The sequence below is a fragment of the Muscardinus avellanarius genome, assembly GCF_963383645.1.
Source record: "Muscardinus avellanarius genome assembly, chromosome: X".
NCBI classification, from domain to species: domain Eukaryota; kingdom Metazoa; phylum Chordata; class Mammalia; order Rodentia; family Gliridae; genus Muscardinus; species Muscardinus avellanarius.
The window spans coordinates 54045403-54062760 of NC_137792.1; the positions used below are offsets into that span (position 1 = coordinate 54045403).

Here is a 17358-nt window from a genome sequence, read left to right on the forward strand (position 1 = left end):
AATTAGACAGACCTAGGCCAAAAGCTCAACTTCAGCCTCTCCTCACTGTGTGATCTGGGGGCAAGGTACTTAATGTCTCTGAGCCCCTCCTTTAAAATGCAGGAAAAACACTCTCTGAGATTCATAGGATTAAAAGATCCATGCTCTATCAGAACAGCTAACACCAGCCCATTTAATGAGCCCCTAAGATGTCTCAGGTATTATGATTCTTATTTTATAAAATTTTATCTCATATAGCTTCAAGAAAGGCATTACTATATTCATTTTGTAAACAAGAAAACAGAAACTCAGAGATGCTGCTTAACCATCCTTGAAGGTAATGGATGACATTTAAGACTAATCAGCCTTCAAAACCTCAACCTTTTTTACCACATCACTGACTACCTCTCTTCTATGTGAACATCAAGGGTGGGGCAAGTAGCAGGCTTTGGAAGACTACGAGGGGACACAATGTCTACCACCTTACTGCTGCACCTGTGAGGGTTACCTTGTCAGGTCAGCCTGCCACAGTATGGTGTAGAGTACTTTTTCCACATTGAAAACAGAAACATTTTATGGGTTTTGGTTGGGAATTTGGTGGCGTTCTGCTTAAATGTTTTGAAGTTCTATAAAACACATCGCTTCTGGGCCTTTAAGAAAAAGTTAAAAACAGTTCTGAGACTTGCAAAGAAAGAATCATTATTCTAAGTTCCCAACGGCTGTAGGAAGAGGACTGGGAAACACCTGCCTGGGACTGAAGAGGAAAGCGGAAGTCCTCATACAAATGTACCTTCATTACAATATGCCTCTTTTCTTTTCCTTTATAACAATGGAAAGAATATAAGCAAGGCATCAGAGTTAGCAGGGCCAAAGCAACCCAAGGATTTTTCTGGCGTTAGTCATAGAGGTTTCCTGCAGTAGAAGTAAGGCTACCAATTGAACTTCAAACCTAGAGACCAAAGTGGCAATCTAGATGTCTGCATCTCCAAGGATTCTAGGTGATAAAACATATGTAGGCAAAAAATATTTCTTTAGAGCTTGCTCTAATTAGCAACCAGGACACAGCAAACATTTGCTTTGCTGTTTTTTTCTTTTGTTTTACTGGGGATAGAACCTAAGGTCATTATAGCTCTCAACTAAACCTCTGGTCTTATTTTTATCATTTTGTTTATTTTGAAACAGGGTCTCACAAAGTTACTGAGGCTGGCTGTGAATCTTAAATCCTCCCGTTTGAGCCTCCCAAGTACTGGGATTATATGCTTGCACCACCACATCTGGCCTCTTTGCTGTTTTTAAAGAGCTATGAGTCAACAAATAACCAGATAAATGGACCATCTTCCTGTCTTCCCTGTTCTCTGTGCCTCTGTGAAGAAGCCAGAAATGTTCCTGTGTCCTGGTAGTCACTTTTGCAAACTGGAGGTACAGGACTGGGAGGAAAGGGCCAGCCTACGTGTTGCCTATCTGCAAGCCCCAAATGCAATGACACGTCACCCTCCCACAGACAGATGACCTGCTTCTCTGCCACATGTGGCTTTTAAATAATTATGGTTATTTTCAAAGAGGTCCTTGACACTGGAGGTCCTTTCATAAATAACTGAACATGATATGTGAAAAATAACAGGAAAAATACAATTTTTACTCACTGCCAAAATTTCTGGCAAAAACAGACATTAATGTGCTTCCACTTTAATTCATCACCATGTACTGTCATAAAAATAGAAGTAGCTTGGTGCTGGATGTTAGTGACCCCTGGGTTTTGTTTATTTAATTTAAAATGAGGTGATGTTGTGGGTTATACCTGGGGTTGCTGATTTCTAAATATGCATGAAGGAGGAACAATTAGGGCCAAAGAGAGTAGAGGTCAGAAAGGGTAAAAATCAATTAGTCAAGCACAGTTGGATTTCCTTAAATTCAAATTCTCCAACTCTGGTTACTTTTGAAGTCTTCTCTTTGGTTTTCCTTCTGTTAACAGAAAGGAACAACCCAAATTATCTAGTACAATGATGTAAAGAGCCAAGGGCCTGTTGCTATGGATTTAGACAACTAGTAGAGAGATACAGCCAGGTGGAGGGGAGCCCAATAGTTGTTTTGAAAAATAACCTCAGAGTTCTTTTAAGACTTAGGCTTTTCTCCCTTAATATTTTGCTTCCCTTCATTCCTACAAGGACTAGAAACAGAGGTTTATTTCCTAGAGTGTTAAAAATGCATTTTAACACTACTGCTATAATGAGCTTAAGATTAATATAATTAAGGCATTCATTTCAAACATTTCAATTTTTTAAAATATTTTCTCTAAACATTTCACTTTAATTTCACATCATTATTCAGGCTAACTTTATGTGGAAATATAGCATGGATACGGGTATTGACTGAATTCTATATGAAGTCTATATGAAGGATAGAAAGAAGATATTTATGTTTAATTCATTAAATATTTTACTTATAATTCTTAATTGAATTATCATTTTCATTTCCTAACTGTTTTACAAATAAGTTCAAAATTGTTGATAAACAAAAACCCAGTGTGGTAACAAACAGCTAGTTTAAGAGCATGTATGTGATGGTGGGGACTTCCTGGGATTAAGTGTATAGGACAGATGATTCAGGTGCAAATAATGCAGAGCTGAGCTCCACACTTGCCTACAGTCTGACACACTCATTCAGGAAGCTGCTCTAGCTCTCTGGGCTGATCAAGGGCTTGCTTTGCTTTCAAGTCCATGTTGTGTGTTCTGAATAACTGAAGATGTCATATAAATGACTTTGGGCTAGGCAAAGTATTAAAGATGATAAAATTTAAGCCTACAGCTGATGAGAAACAATAAATCTGAATGGCAGAACAAGAGTGAGCAACTCAGGCCAGGTCCACTGTGAGCATTTGGAGGTGAGAGCTGGCTATGATAGGAGAAGCAAGACTAGGAAAAGGAAAAAATCAAAGGAAAAAGGCCTACCAATTCAGGGCCATTTAGTGCCAGGCAAACAGCTATCCAACTAGCAACAGTTTGAGGAAACCATACAGTCACTGATATTTCAGGGATCACTCTTACCAGCTGCAATCACATTTGGCATAGTCTTTTTTTGGGGGGTATTGGGGATTGAACCCAGGGGCATTCTACCTCTGAGCTATACCCCAGCCCTATTTCATTTTTTATTTGGAAACAGGATCTTGTTAAGTTTTTGAGGCTGGCTTCAAACCTGCGATCCTCCTGTTTCAGCCTCCCAAATACTGGGATTATAGGTGTATACTACCACACCTGGCACATTCTGCTTAAGAAGAAAAAAAAGACAACAGAGACAAGCTTCTTTGAAAGCATTAAACCTTTGTTTTTGTGTGTGTCTGGAAAATATGTAAATATGGATCTATTCATTTCTTGAGTTATTTTATATAAATGTGAATTTACATTTATAAATATATATGGGTATGGAGGAGTGAGTCTACATACTGAATATTTTAATAAATTCAGCTTTCCACAATTCCTTAGAGATGCATTATTAATCCACAGCCAGAAGAGCTCCAAAGAGATTCTAACTTCTGCCTATAATTCTGGATAAAATCCAAGTTCACTACAGTTTAGACATGCCAATTTACCTAAAGTTTATTTTCACTGGATTTTAATGTGTTATTTTTTAATTAAAGCTACTATTTAAGAAAATTAGTTTTTTCAACTATTTATTCAAACCCTCATGACTCTAGTTCCAGCTATTAAGGAGGATGGACAGGAGAATTATTTGGGCCTGTGAGTTCAAGACTGGCTTGGACAACATGGTGATATCCTATTTCAAAATGAATAAATAAATAAAAAATCAAAATAAACCCATGTATTGATGAACCATTCAACAACATTCATAGGAACCATTGTGTTCCAGAGGTAGTAAGCTAGGTTTCTGTCATGTCATCAAATGCACTCACCTTGTTGGCAACTGCATTTACACTGGGTCTTGCATCAAATATGGTGAGTTTAGATATTTGTCTGTTAGTCTCCCTGATTACGTCGAGATACTTCTCATCATCCTTATTTCGTTTACCACTCATACCAACAAGAGGCTGACTGCATCGCACAATGACCGTCTTGTTTTCTGGATGAATCCATGACAGCACCTATGGTTGGTTTGGAAAGTTTAAGCTATCAAGAAAATAAGTCGCAAGAAAATAATTAAAACTAAAAAGTACAACTCTAAAACTCATGAAGAAGTGAGTCTGATTGCACTGAAAGAGAACACTTATCACTGGCAATTTCACTGCGTGCCCAGAAACACAGTTAACACTTAGGATTACCCACAAACAATCAGAACAACTAATTGCTTTACTGGTCTCTTCTTAATTAGCACCACTGCTAACAGAAGTTAGATGCTTACCTCAAGATAGTTTTATCACTTTAAAGAAAATAGGAAGCTTCTGGTATGATTTTCATTCCCTAGCTTGTGCTAGATTTGTTTTATGGGAATGACATTAGCAAAACTTGAGAGGTAAAGAAAATCTCTGATATAATGTCCTGTTCATAGTAATTCACAACTGCAGGTCATTTCCCCAACAGTTTCAATTCTAGAACTTAACACCGGTGTAAGAAAACCCAAGGGACTGGACTGTTTTGGACTTAGCTGTTTTGTACTGCCAGTCTCCATGGGTGAAGCTTGGGTCCTTGATGCCAGAGAGAGTTGGTCAAACCCTTCCTCAAAATCAGTCTGCTCCGATTTATTAATAAGTTTAGCCCATGTGATGCCTAGCTCCCCAGCTCACAGCACAGGCAGAATTATATATATATAAAAGGTAGATCATAACATAATATTCTGAAAACTACGAAATTGTACCCCTGTGATGAGAATCACTCAGAATGTGAAGTAAATATCAATAAAGCTATTGAAAACAGAGGGAGAGACCTACCTTCTATGTTGTCTAGCATAGTGGGAATACTAGGGAAAACAACAATTAAATTGAATATTTCAAAGTAGCTGCTAGAGAGGATTCCAAAGGTCTCTAACACAAAGAAATGATAAAAGTCTGAGGTGACAGATATACCAATTAGTCTGATCTTGTCAGTATACACTGTATACGTATATTAAAATGCTGCAGTATGTTCTATAATATGAACAATTACTGTGTCAATTTAAAAAGAAATGAAGTGTGTGTGTGTGTGTGTGTGTGTGTGTGTGTGTGTGTGTGTGTAAATGGGGAACTGTAAAAGTGTGGCACAGAGGGATGACAATGTGTGTTTTGGGGTCAGGTGACAGCTCTGATGTGGCTTTCACCTCATTTAAATCCTGGCCTCTCTGGCTTCCCTTTCTTCTTTGATCAAATGGGGAGAAAAACAATGACCTCAAATGGCTACTGGGAGGACTGAAGGAAGCCAAATAAATGCAGGCTGCCACCAGTTTCCAGAGGCAGACCCAGTAGTCCATAAAGTCAGGTCCAAACACGATGAGATAGATGCATATATGACAAAGAAGCATAACCATATAGAAGACCAAATACTCTCATGTCTCTGAAGTCGCCCCCTTCATGACGGCAAGTGACAAACATGGATATTTATAAAAGCTGATGTTTATTATAATGGCAATGAGCATCAGAAGCAAAATCATTCTAACTCCTTGCACTATGATAGAGACCATTTAAACATTAATGTAGCCCTGTCCAAGAGTGCAAAGGCTTGGGACTAGGAAGTCTGCCTTATACCTCCACACCAAACCTATGGAGCAGCACAACACCCACCCCACTTGCCTCCTTTGGCCCTTGTAGCAAGAAAGATGAAGGACATGAGGTCACTTTTAAAAAAGCAAATTTTGCACATACTAGACATTTTCTATCTAAGAAAGAAGAACCTTGTCAGATCTTAAATTCAAATTGGGTCAAAGGGACCTCCAGAAAGATGGCGACCAAGAAAAGCAGCATTTACAAGTCCTACTAAAACTCGATCTCTATTGCCACAAAATCAGTGCTTTTCATAGCCAGAAAACACGAGCAACAGAGAGAAAAAAATGTAAACACAAGAGACAGAGAAAAAAAGACTAGAAGAACAACCAGAGACCAGGAAAGAAATTAAGCCCACAATGCTGCGGCAGAGCCACAAGGGCACCATCTTCCCTCACTGCACCAGACTCCAGAGAGGAAAGGTAAACAAGGAGCTGACGTGAGCAGCTGCGGATTATTCAAGTGTAATTCAGCAGTTCTTTCAGCGCAAAGAACGCCTAAAACCCCCAGTGGCCAAGCTCATCACGCCTTCCAGGGACTCAGATTGGAGCTCAAAACCAGAAAAGAAATATGCCAGCTTCATGGCCGAGGGCATGGCAGTGACCCCATATTGCCAGCAGCGACAGTGAGTTCACCACGCCCCTCGACAGCTCCTGATCAGCATGCACAATAACCGTGAGAGAAATTATGGCCCCTAAAGGAGAAATCCCTGTACTGCACTCCCAGGGACTTGTGCAGCTTTGATAATATCCTTGGGTCTGAGATTTTGCTGTCTAACCCAGTGAAGGAGCAGTGGTGGCAGAGATACCACACCCTAGTTGCAGCTCCCCGTGGGAAAACGCCCAGCCTGGCACCCCCACGGTCTCACGGAGCCTTGATTAACTCCCTGGGTCTGAGACTTTGCGATACAACCCGGTAAAGGAGTAGTGGTGGCTGAGATTACCACAAACTCGAGATCCAGAGCACCCTAAGTGAAGTCATAGTGACCCAGGGAAGGCACAAATTCTGAAATCATGGGAAAGAGGAACAACAATAGAGCAATAAACACCCACAACTCCATATTATCAAAACCTGATAACACAGAAATTCAGAGATCGCCAGAAGATCAAATCAGGAATATAACTGTAGAAATAATACAGGACCTGCGAAAAGAATTTAGAGAGAGTCTATAAGAAACAAAGGATGAATTCATTGAGGTAAAGGCCTCAAATCAAAGTATAAACAATCAATTAGACCACATGGAGAATAGAATCTCGCTCCTAGAATATGATTACTCCAAAAATGAACGCATAATTTATAACTTAGAAAAAAAAATCCAACAGCAGAAATCTGACAATGAAGAAATATGGGCCCATTTTAAGAGAGCTAACCTAAGAATAATTGGAATAGAGAAGGAAAAGAAGGTGAAACCAAAGGGATCAATAATATCTTCAAGAAATAATAGCAGAAACTTTTCCAAACACAGAGCAAGAGGTCGATACACAGGTCCAGGAAACTTATAGAACTCACTTTAGACAGTATCAGAGAAGAGGTTCCCCATGCCACATAATTGTCAAAATGACTAATGTGGAAGCTAAGGAGAGAATCTTAAAGGCAACAAAAACAAAGGGCCAAGTGACATTCAGAGGCAAACCAATTAGAATCACTCCAGACTTCCCAAACCAAGTCATGAAAGCCAGAAGGGCTTGGAGTAACATATTCCAAACTCTGAAAGAAAACAACTTCCATCCAAAAATTTCCTACCCAGCAAAACTATCAAAGAAGAAATAGGTAATACACACCAGAACCAGAGAAACAAGATTTTCCATCCAGCAGACAACTAAGATTGGTTATCTTTGGAGATTCATTATTTATTTTAGTCTTTTATCTATTTCTAAATTGTATTGTTTGCTTTTATTGTTCCTAATTTTTAGGATTTCTATTTGGAATATTAATATATTTTCAGATATAGCATTTGGAACTATTTCATCCCATTCTATCAGTAACTTTTAACTCTGTTTACATTGTCTTTGGATGTACAATATAATTTTTTATTTTTTAGGAAGTTTGTTTATTCTTTTGTTGCCTGTGCCTTTGAAATCAAATCCAAGAAATCACTGCCGATTTCAATGTTGTGAAGTTTTATGACACAGGTTTTCTTCTAAAAGTTTATAGTCTTAAGATTTACATTTAGGTCTTTTATCTATTTTGAGTTAATATTTGTATATGGTGTTAGGTAAGGGTCCAACTTCATTCTTTTTCATGTAATTATTATTTTTCAACAATATTTATTGAAAAGATTATTATTTCCTTCACCAAATGTTCTTGGAAACCTTGTCAAAAATAACTTGATCGTATCTGGAAGAATTTATTTCTAGGCTTTTCATTTTACTACACTGGTTTATATATCTGCCTTTAGAGCAGTACTACACTGTTTCAATTATTGTAGCTTTATAAGGTTTGAAATCAGAAAATGTACATCTTCTAGCTTTGTTCTTTTTCGAGATTGTTTTGGCTATTTCGAGTTCATATTTCATGTTAGATTTTTTCTGAAAAATAGATAAATAAATGTATGATAGTTTCACCTTAAAAAAAGAAAAAAATATCCTCTGGTAAGAAAGAAAGCAGAAAGAAATATTGAAATGTTATCTATAAGTGATCAAAAGCTTGATAACAGACAAATGAATCTGTTATGTGAAATTATCATTAATTTTGGATATATTACTATAATATTAGATGGCAACCACTAAGCCAAACATGGGAAGGAGGGATGGAGAGGGAATGGGTTGGGGATTGGGTAGGGGCTAACTGGGCTATGTGTGCATATATGTCTACACAAGTTTTTTTTATCCCATTATGATGTAGGCATACAGTGCACCAATAAAAAATAAAAAATAATAACTGCCCCCAAAAAAAACCCAAATTGGGTCAAAGGCAAGATAATGCTCTCTGCCAATGTCCTACCTTCCTTACTATTCTTCTTTCTGCAGCATCATGCTAAGAAATGCCACTCTTAAAAGTTGTTTTAGGCAGGCATGGTGATGTACACTTGTAATCCCCGTATTTGGCAGGCTGAGGAGGAGGATCACAGGTTTCAGGACAGCTTCAGCAAATAGTGAGACTCTCACTAATCTAGCAAGACCCTGTCTCAAAATAAAACTTAAAAAATAGGTCTGGGGATGTAGCTTGGAGGTAGAATGCGCCTAGGTTCAATCCAATTACCATATGCACACAAAAGAGTTCTGACTACTTTTTATGTTGTATTGGGGATTGAAAGCAGGGAAATTACACCTCCAAGTTACACTCCCAACCCTATTTTATTTTAAAATTTCAAAACAATGTCAGGCTAAGTTGCTAAGGGTCTCACTAATTTGCTGAGGCTGACCTCAAACCTGTGCCCAGCTGATTAACTTTTTAAAAGAATGCTTGTTGGAGACCTGGATAGGCACAAATAATGTTCATTTAGCAGTATCAACTATTGAGTCCTCTAAAAGTATATGGTACTGTGTTGTTATTCTTTTTGTGTGTATGTGGTACTGAGGATTGAACCCAAGGATGCTTTATACCTGAGTTACATCCCCACACCCATTTTATTTTTAATATTTTGTGACTTTTTTGTGGCATTGGGGATGGAATCCAGGGACATTCTACCTCCAAGTTATACCCCCAACCCTATTTTTTTATATTTTAAGTAGGGTCTAAGTTATCAAGGGTTGACCTCCAACCTGCAATCCTTCTGTCTCAGCCTCCCAAGTACTGGGATTACAGGCATGTGCCACCAAGCCTGGCTACTTATACATTAAGGACTTGCATAAAACTAAGACTAACATGTTTGAAAACAAAGGAATACACATCCATTAAAAGAAACATTAATGCATATGTATTAACTCATTACTCAGTTATATTTTATTATAGTTTGTATCTAATTTATGTGCAAAATAGCAAGCTATTTCTCACAATTCTTTGTATTTTTATATGCACTTTGTAAAGTACTGAAATCTGATGATACAAATTTTATTTTTTTAATTTGTATTGGTGCATCATACTAATACATCTTAATGGGCTACAAGATGGTGGAAGCATACATGTACACATTACCAAATACTAAAATTCCAAATTAAAGCCACATACATTTTCTGGGTGAAAGCTAAGAGATTGACATTTAATATTACAGGCTTAATAACATCTAATAGCATATCATTTTAAATATATAGAGGTACTGAACAGCTTAGTCTTAAGTATTTTCTTTTAGGAAAAGTAAGGTGGTAGCTACCACAAAGTATGAAGGATCAATAAAATGGCTAGATAAAAAGTTAGAAAATTCTATTTGCTCTAGAGTGGACTCTAATTCATTGAGAATAATAGGGACTGTGGAGTGAAGATGGAGGCTGACCACAGTGTGTTAGGCACAGTTGCCTCATTTCCTCTCCTGCTCCACCTCCTGTGAAATTCACACAATGCATGCACATAAATCTTTGACACAGAAGATTTTCAATAAGTAATGAATAAATAATTGACAAAACCAATCCAGTTTATATTAGCAAGATAGTAGGATATAATAGGGATGCAGTTCACAGCTCCGGCACAGAAAACTGCAGAGCACAAGAGAACTAAATTTGTAACCTTTGCTTTATGAGCACTAAGTGTTAACAAAATGAACTGAAGAACATACTTTCAATTATAACATGTATTGTGAAGATATGAACAAACACCAATAATTTGAGAAGCCAGAGAATTTTAAAAGTTATAACTCATGTTAGGCTGGCGGTATACCAAAATTTCCCACAAATATCCTTTTAAGGACAAGAACTTCTAGACTTGGAAGTTAAAGGTGAGATGAGATTAAATCTGAATTTCTCCAATCCTTGCTTTTAAAAATCAACTACTTTGAAACAAAATCCAATGTACTTATTATGACAGACTCTATTAACAGGGATTATAAAAAACCTCTGAATTTTTAATCAACAAAATTTATGTAGAGTACAGGGTGTGACATATCCATAAATATTTGAATACTAAAAGGGTACTCTGTGAATAAGATTCAGTGACATGGTAGTCACGATGTCTGAAATAATATGTACTTGACTCCAGTTTGACAGGGTTACTGAAGTAGCCTGCAAATGGGATGATGACAAGCTCATAGTAATATTAGAGAGGGGATAGAAAACTGGTCCTTATATACTCTGTGACATAAGATAGTGTGTTCTTTCTGGCCTGATTCATCTGACACCTATTGAGAGCCTATGGCATATTAGGTATTGTGCCACAAAGAAGAAACCCACAAGGAGCCTCTCTGTCCTTACTTCCTGACTAATTTACGGATGCTTAGCCTATGCAAATTTGACCAGCCAAGGCAGATCAAGTCAGCCACTTTGGCTAGGAAATAGTCTGGCCTGGTCCCAGACTCGGGCAAACATGGAGAGCCCAGCACAGGAATCTTGTTTCCCAGCCTGTTGATCACCAGAGATTGCCTTACCTGAGTTCTTCCTCTGCCCTTGATTATAAGCTCCTGGAAAGCAAAGTGTGGTCTTACTTCTTTTCCTGTTTGACCCAGTGCTTTCTTTGTACCTGAAGGAACTTGATAGTTATTCATTGGAATGAAATTCCCAAAAGTAGTATTTCTCTGAATTACTTGAGAGAAATGTTCACTAAGTACTCACTGGAATTCGATTTCGGGATCGAAAAGCTGCAACTCTCCTGAGGTCATCATCAGAGGCACGATAAGGCACCACCAAAAGAGCAGGGTACGTGTCACAGAGCTCGTAGCATTTATTAATAAAAGTTATTCTCCAATGGTGATTGGGCAAGCCCTGAAGGAGAAAAGAAAGTCCAAGTCAGTGTGGCATGACTTCACCTCTGGCTTTAGCCTTGGGCCTCTTTTCTCCTTCCTAGCATGATTTGCACATGTTTCTTTGAGCACAGAGTAATGATAGCCTACCTATTTGTAATAATGATGCCAGATCAATAATCCAGATAATATAAGAACATGAGACAAACCACTGGTGCTTTCCACAATTCAAAACTAACTGTTGTAGATGCAGCTTCTCCTGAATTTGAGATCTTCCTTTATTTTGCATCAATATAGTTTTTACTACTTGTACAACATAGATGAATCCAAGTGCATCCCCAACCATGCGCTCCCCGCACCCCAAAGGAAAGTACCATGTGTAATCTTAATCTGTGTCTCATGTAGGTCAGGCAATGAACCCTCTCTGCTTGAAACAGAGTGAATGTTTCAGTCTGCTCCCAAGAGGAAAGAGGCTAGGCTAACAAAGAAAATCACAGAGGGGAGGAAAAGGAAAACCCCTCTGGGGAGGCTCATTTCGCCACCTCCGATGAGATTTTTAAATCAAGTTATTGGGGATTGATGATTGCCCTAAAGAGGTTGTGTGACAGTACAGTCAACTGCATTTTAAGCAGACTGCTGATGTGACAGAGAGACATAGAAGACACCTCCCAACCTACTGTCCACCCACAGAATTGTATCTAGTATGGACAAGATGCAGAGGTGGTGGAATATTCTCTCCCCATATTCACAAATGCACAAATACACACATGAAAGTGATCTAGGTGGGTGTTTGCTTTGGGGACAGACAATGTACCTTTTCTTTAGGTCTGGCCCTATGTACCACGGACCAAACAGATGTTGATTCTGATGCTGAGTCCAATTAGAGAGTTTTAAGTCCCATCAGAAAGTTACAAGAGAAAGAGATTGAATGTAATGGCAGTCTAGAACAAATTACCTTCATTGGTTCATATATGCATGCAATATTAAAAACAGGAACTGTTTTGTTTCAAGCTAGACATTTTTAACTAAAGAAAAGTCTTAATAGTGCCAATCACACTCCAGAAATAAAGCAAAATATTTTAAGACAATTTTATAGAGGTCTCCAAAACATGCAGACTGTTATAATAATGATCATTCTTCCATCTCAGTAGCTGATCCACAACAGAGGTTATTCAAATAAGAGGTGTACACAACCTCTGAAAATTTAAGTCTAAACCTGCTTTATGGAACTGATAAGACACACAACCTCACATGTATTCTAGAGCAAAACTCCTGCACCCAAATTCTAGAGCATCTAATCTGTTTATGAATGTTTTAAGCACTGAATATTAGGTATTGGAAAAAAAACAAGTTCATGGTGGGAAAGTAGTGGCTAGAAGATTCTCAAACCTATGGTCTTATGATTTTACTTTATGTTCATACAAAGTATCTGAGCTTGATCTGATTCTCAGAGCTTATTCAATGAAATTTTCCAATTATGTAACGTGTTTTGTAGAAAAATTATGAAAAATTTCATTTTCAAAGTCCTAGCCATTCAACAGATTTGGTCAGATTGTGGCTCTTGTTAAGTAATATGCCCTTCATGGTATTCACAAAAATCCTGTGAGAGTTGTACCTGAATAGCAACATTATACCAAGCCTCTTACCTTTATGATCGCAAGTAAACATTAACATAGGCAAGGTTTACATAAGAGAGCATTAAAGGCAGTTATGATATATACTTATCTAAGCTTTCATAGAAAAGATATCATTATAGGAAAACAGTTCTAATTTATTTTAATCTGCCATTCAGAATGAATATAATTTAAATATAATGGCCAGTGACAGTTAATCTCATAATAACATTAGCTTCTAAAATGTAACATATAGAGATTTGACTTTTCTACCCCCTAAGTATTTGATTCATTTAATAAATAACACAAAATTGATGTTCTTAATTTGGGAATGAAATGAAATTTAGCCCTCCAGCTTTCCATGCAGCTGGAATATGGCTATGGTACAAGCTCATAAGTGTCATAGTAATACAATGAACTATAGTTTACAAAATGTGGCTAATACCACTTGTCATTAAAATTATATTTAACAAAAGACATTATTGGTTCTCAGAGAGTATGACCAATGACATATTGTCACTGTGCATGATTGAGACTGAACATTTATTAGACAACAGTATCTATCAACTTACCTGCCTTCTGTATTCTTCGACTGGATTATAAATGGACCACCCATCAACATTAAACTTCTCTTCATTCAAAAATGCAAATAATGGCTAGAAAAGGCAAAAAAAAAAAAACCTAAATTTAAGGTTTAATGTGAAGGAATAGTCTTTAATAGCATAATCTTTGACTTTTTGCTAAATCTTACCAGTCTGCTGACGATGAAATTATAGCCCAAACTGAGACTTGTAACAAAGAAACAACCATAGCAAATTTAGTAGAGACATAATATTTCTATCTTGAGTAATGATTATTTTTAAAATCTCAATTTTCTATGGCTATAAACATTCATTTTTTCTTTGTATGTAGTACTGGAGATTGAACCTAGGGGTCCTCTATCACTGAGCTACATCCCCAGTCCTTTTACTTTTTATTTATTTTGAGAAAGGGTCTAGCAAAATTGCCCAGGCTGGCTTCAAACTTGTGATCCTTCTGCCTCAGCCTCTCTAGTCATTAGAATTATAGGCACAGTTCACACTACCTGGCTCAAACATCTATTTTTTAAATAATGCTCCAGAAAAAAAATCAATTTTTAGGCTAAAAAAGTCCAACCAGTTTTCAAGAACATTAACTGATCAGGTAAGAGATTAAAAAAAAAAAGAAAACAAATTCAGGAATTAAACAGTACAAGTATCTCAAGAGTACATTGGCACATTTATTTATCTGGAGACAAAACATTAGAAAAAACACTTAATTAACTGCTCTCTGAATTCCAAATCAACGTGCTGACTTCTATAAAAAGACAGACTTCAGACCTCTCATTCCCCTCTCTCAAGGCACTATTGATAGACTTTCTAGCTTCAAATACCATCTGGATCCTAGTGACCACCAAGTATCTAACACTCTGTAGCACTCCCCTGAACTCCAGACATGAAAATCCTAGCACTGACTCTACTGCCCCCATTCTAGGCCACTTGGAAGGCATCGCAGGCCTCTTAAGTTAACACACTACAGCTAAACCCTGACCCAACCTCATCAGTTCTGCTCTCCCCCATTTTGGCCAACGGCAGTTACATCCTTCTCCTTGACTAAACCCGAACCTTGTCACCAACCACTTGGCTACACCCTGGTATGAGCCTCCATCATTGCTCACTCAGTTTCTAACAATAACTTCTAGCTGCTCTCCTGTTTTTGTCTTTACACCTCTAAAGCCAGAGCAACAATGTCACTATATAAGGCAGATCATGTTGTTTCTCTGCCAAAATCCTCCAGTGGCTTTCCATCTGGCCTGAAAGAAAAGTGGAAGTCCTTCTAATGGTCAATGTGGCTGTCTGCAATCTGGCCACGTCCCCTTCCTCACATATTTGCTAATTGCCCTGCCCACTCTACTCCAGCAGCACTGGCTTCCTGTGCCACCCCTTCAAAGTACCGAACATGCACCAGTCTCAGGGCCTTTGCACCTAGTTTCCTCTTTCTGGAATCCTTTTCACCTGTACCTGCCATTGTTCACATTTCTGATAAAAAATAACCTTAATAAGTCTTTCCGATAGCTTATAAAAACTAATATGCTATCCTTACAAGATGACCCCCTAGTGTCCTTCCTGTTTTACTTCCCCTTATTACTTATGATCATTTGACATGTATTCTGTGTGTGTGTGTGTGTGTGTGTGTGTGTGTGTGTGTGTGTTTGGGGATAGAACCCAGAGGCATTTGACCTCTGAGCTACACCCCCTGCCCAATTTTTTATTCTTTATTTTGAAACAGGGTCTCCCTGAGTTGCAGAGGGCTTCACTAAGTAGCTGAAGCTGTCTGCGAACTGCAATCCTCCGGTCTCAGCTTTTTGAATGTTGGGATTACAAGCGTGCATTACCACGCCCAGCTTGACATGTATTCTTGCTAACTACTTCACTGTCCCCTTCCTAGAATTTGTGCTCTATGCATGCAGATACTTGCTTTGAATCTCCCATGCCTAGTAATGAGGACACTGCCAGGCCCATAGGTATAGTAGGCAGCATGTGTATCTGTTGACTGAATGATAATATGCAGCCATTTATCTGAAGGTGCTAGGTCTGGGCACATTTCCTCTAGGCATTTTCCTCCCTACATATTTTCCTCTGTTTTCCTATCTCTTTGAATACAAATATTCCTTGCCCCTACATTAAGGGGAATTTCTGGAAAAGCATCAGTTAGCAGCAAGGATTTTCTGTATGTGAATGACAAGAAGTTTAAGATAAAGACTGTTAAGAACATGCTGGAGTATACTTTCTTGAACTTTCCCTAGCATGCTGCACCCTCTGCAGGTCTCCTCTCTGGCAATGGTAGGCCTAAGTGCTATGTGTTTCACAATGAAAAACACACTGATTACACATTAATAATGACAATAACCTAACTAAGCAATTCAATGAGGCCCTAGCCTGACATTGAGTTCACAGTGATGCTCAATTATTCACTACCACTGTGAAAAAGAAATGATTCCTGCTAGCTGAAGTTAACTAGGACAGAGAGATGTGGGGGGAAATAGCACTAAAACATTAAGTATACTTTTTATGATAATACACAGAATCTACAGGACATACTTAAGCACTCTCTTGCTAATATATCACTTTGAACATCTGATACTACATTGGTCAGTACCTGGTACAGGTTAAAGTTCAATGTTGCTGAATGCTGTGCTGCTAATATATTTGTAGATGGCAGATGGTCTGAGGCAGAAGGGTAGAATCATAGACTTTAGAAGAGAACCTAGTCCTTGACCTCAATATGATTTTTGTTCTTTTGCTTTGGTAATTTACATCTTTCCCATGAAACTCAAGAGAATATCGCAACTTTTAAAACAAAAAAATCATATTCCTAAATCAATAGCCCAAATAAAGCTTTTTCTCCAGAAAACCCATCAAGTATAGTAGTGTTATCAGTGGTTTTTGACTTGCCAGCAGCATTTTCAAGGTAAATTACTATTTCTCAATTGCTAATATTAGAGTACCATTGTTTGCCTCAAGCATTTTTCTAGTATCATATCTGAAAATTATCAATAAGTATAGTTTACACATTTTTATCAGAATATGAAAGTCATATGGGCAAATACAAAATTATCTCCACACTTTCCTTAATATGCTTAAGACAAGTTCAACATCAGCAGAATCAAATTGTTTTGTCATCAGTGTAAGAATGACACGAGGGCTGCATAGTAGCTATGTATCAGGTGTTATGAATGACTTCTAGACAATGACACTTTCCACTGTGAATGAGGTGCAGAAGGAGGCAAAGAACTAGTATCCTTTACACCTGAAACATGCCCATGACATCTTGGTGACAGAAATAGCATCCGTTTTACTCTTGATGATAAGAGCCAGGTTTAAATATAACTATTTCTCAAAAATTTATAAATCACCTTCCAGATACTTCTCATCATGAAATGAGATAGCAACACATCTACTATTACATCAAAGCTTAGGATGGAAAATTCTAGGTGCTGAACATAATATCTTCTCCATCCAAATAAATTCACTTACAATGATAGGACAGGAAAAAATTAAAAAAGCTTTTCAGATATTTTAATACTTTTGTTTTCCTTAAAGATTCATAAAAGAGAACAAAGCAAGATTTTTAAAATGTAAGCTCTTAGTGGAGTAATATAAATGCAGATTCTCACAATAATAAAAATAAACATTAAACATTAAAAAACCCCATTCATCTGTATCTCATTATTATAAAGAGTGCAAAGTTCCCTACAAGCAGTAACTTGTTACAAGCTTAATTAAAGCTACTGTTGG

At 37.6% G+C, this 17358-nt stretch overlaps 1 protein-coding gene across 4 annotated transcripts in view; it reads right to left on the bottom strand.

Annotated features, from left to right (window-relative positions):
- The window catches only part of MTM1 (myotubularin 1), a gene marked incomplete at both ends in the record, with an annotated part of 88672 nt that overhangs the window by 24825 nt on the left and 46489 nt on the right, over positions 1–17358 (bottom strand). For all 4 annotated transcript variants that reach the window (XM_080718588.1, XM_080718587.1, XM_080718586.1 and 1 more), the window contains 3 exons: positions 3887–4075; positions 11302–11451; positions 13615–13698. In XM_080718588.1, coding sequence (XP_080574714.1) covers positions 3887–4075; positions 11302–11451; positions 13615–13698 — 423 coding nt within the window. The remainder of the gene's footprint in view (positions 1–3886; positions 4076–11301; positions 11452–13614; positions 13699–17358) is intronic.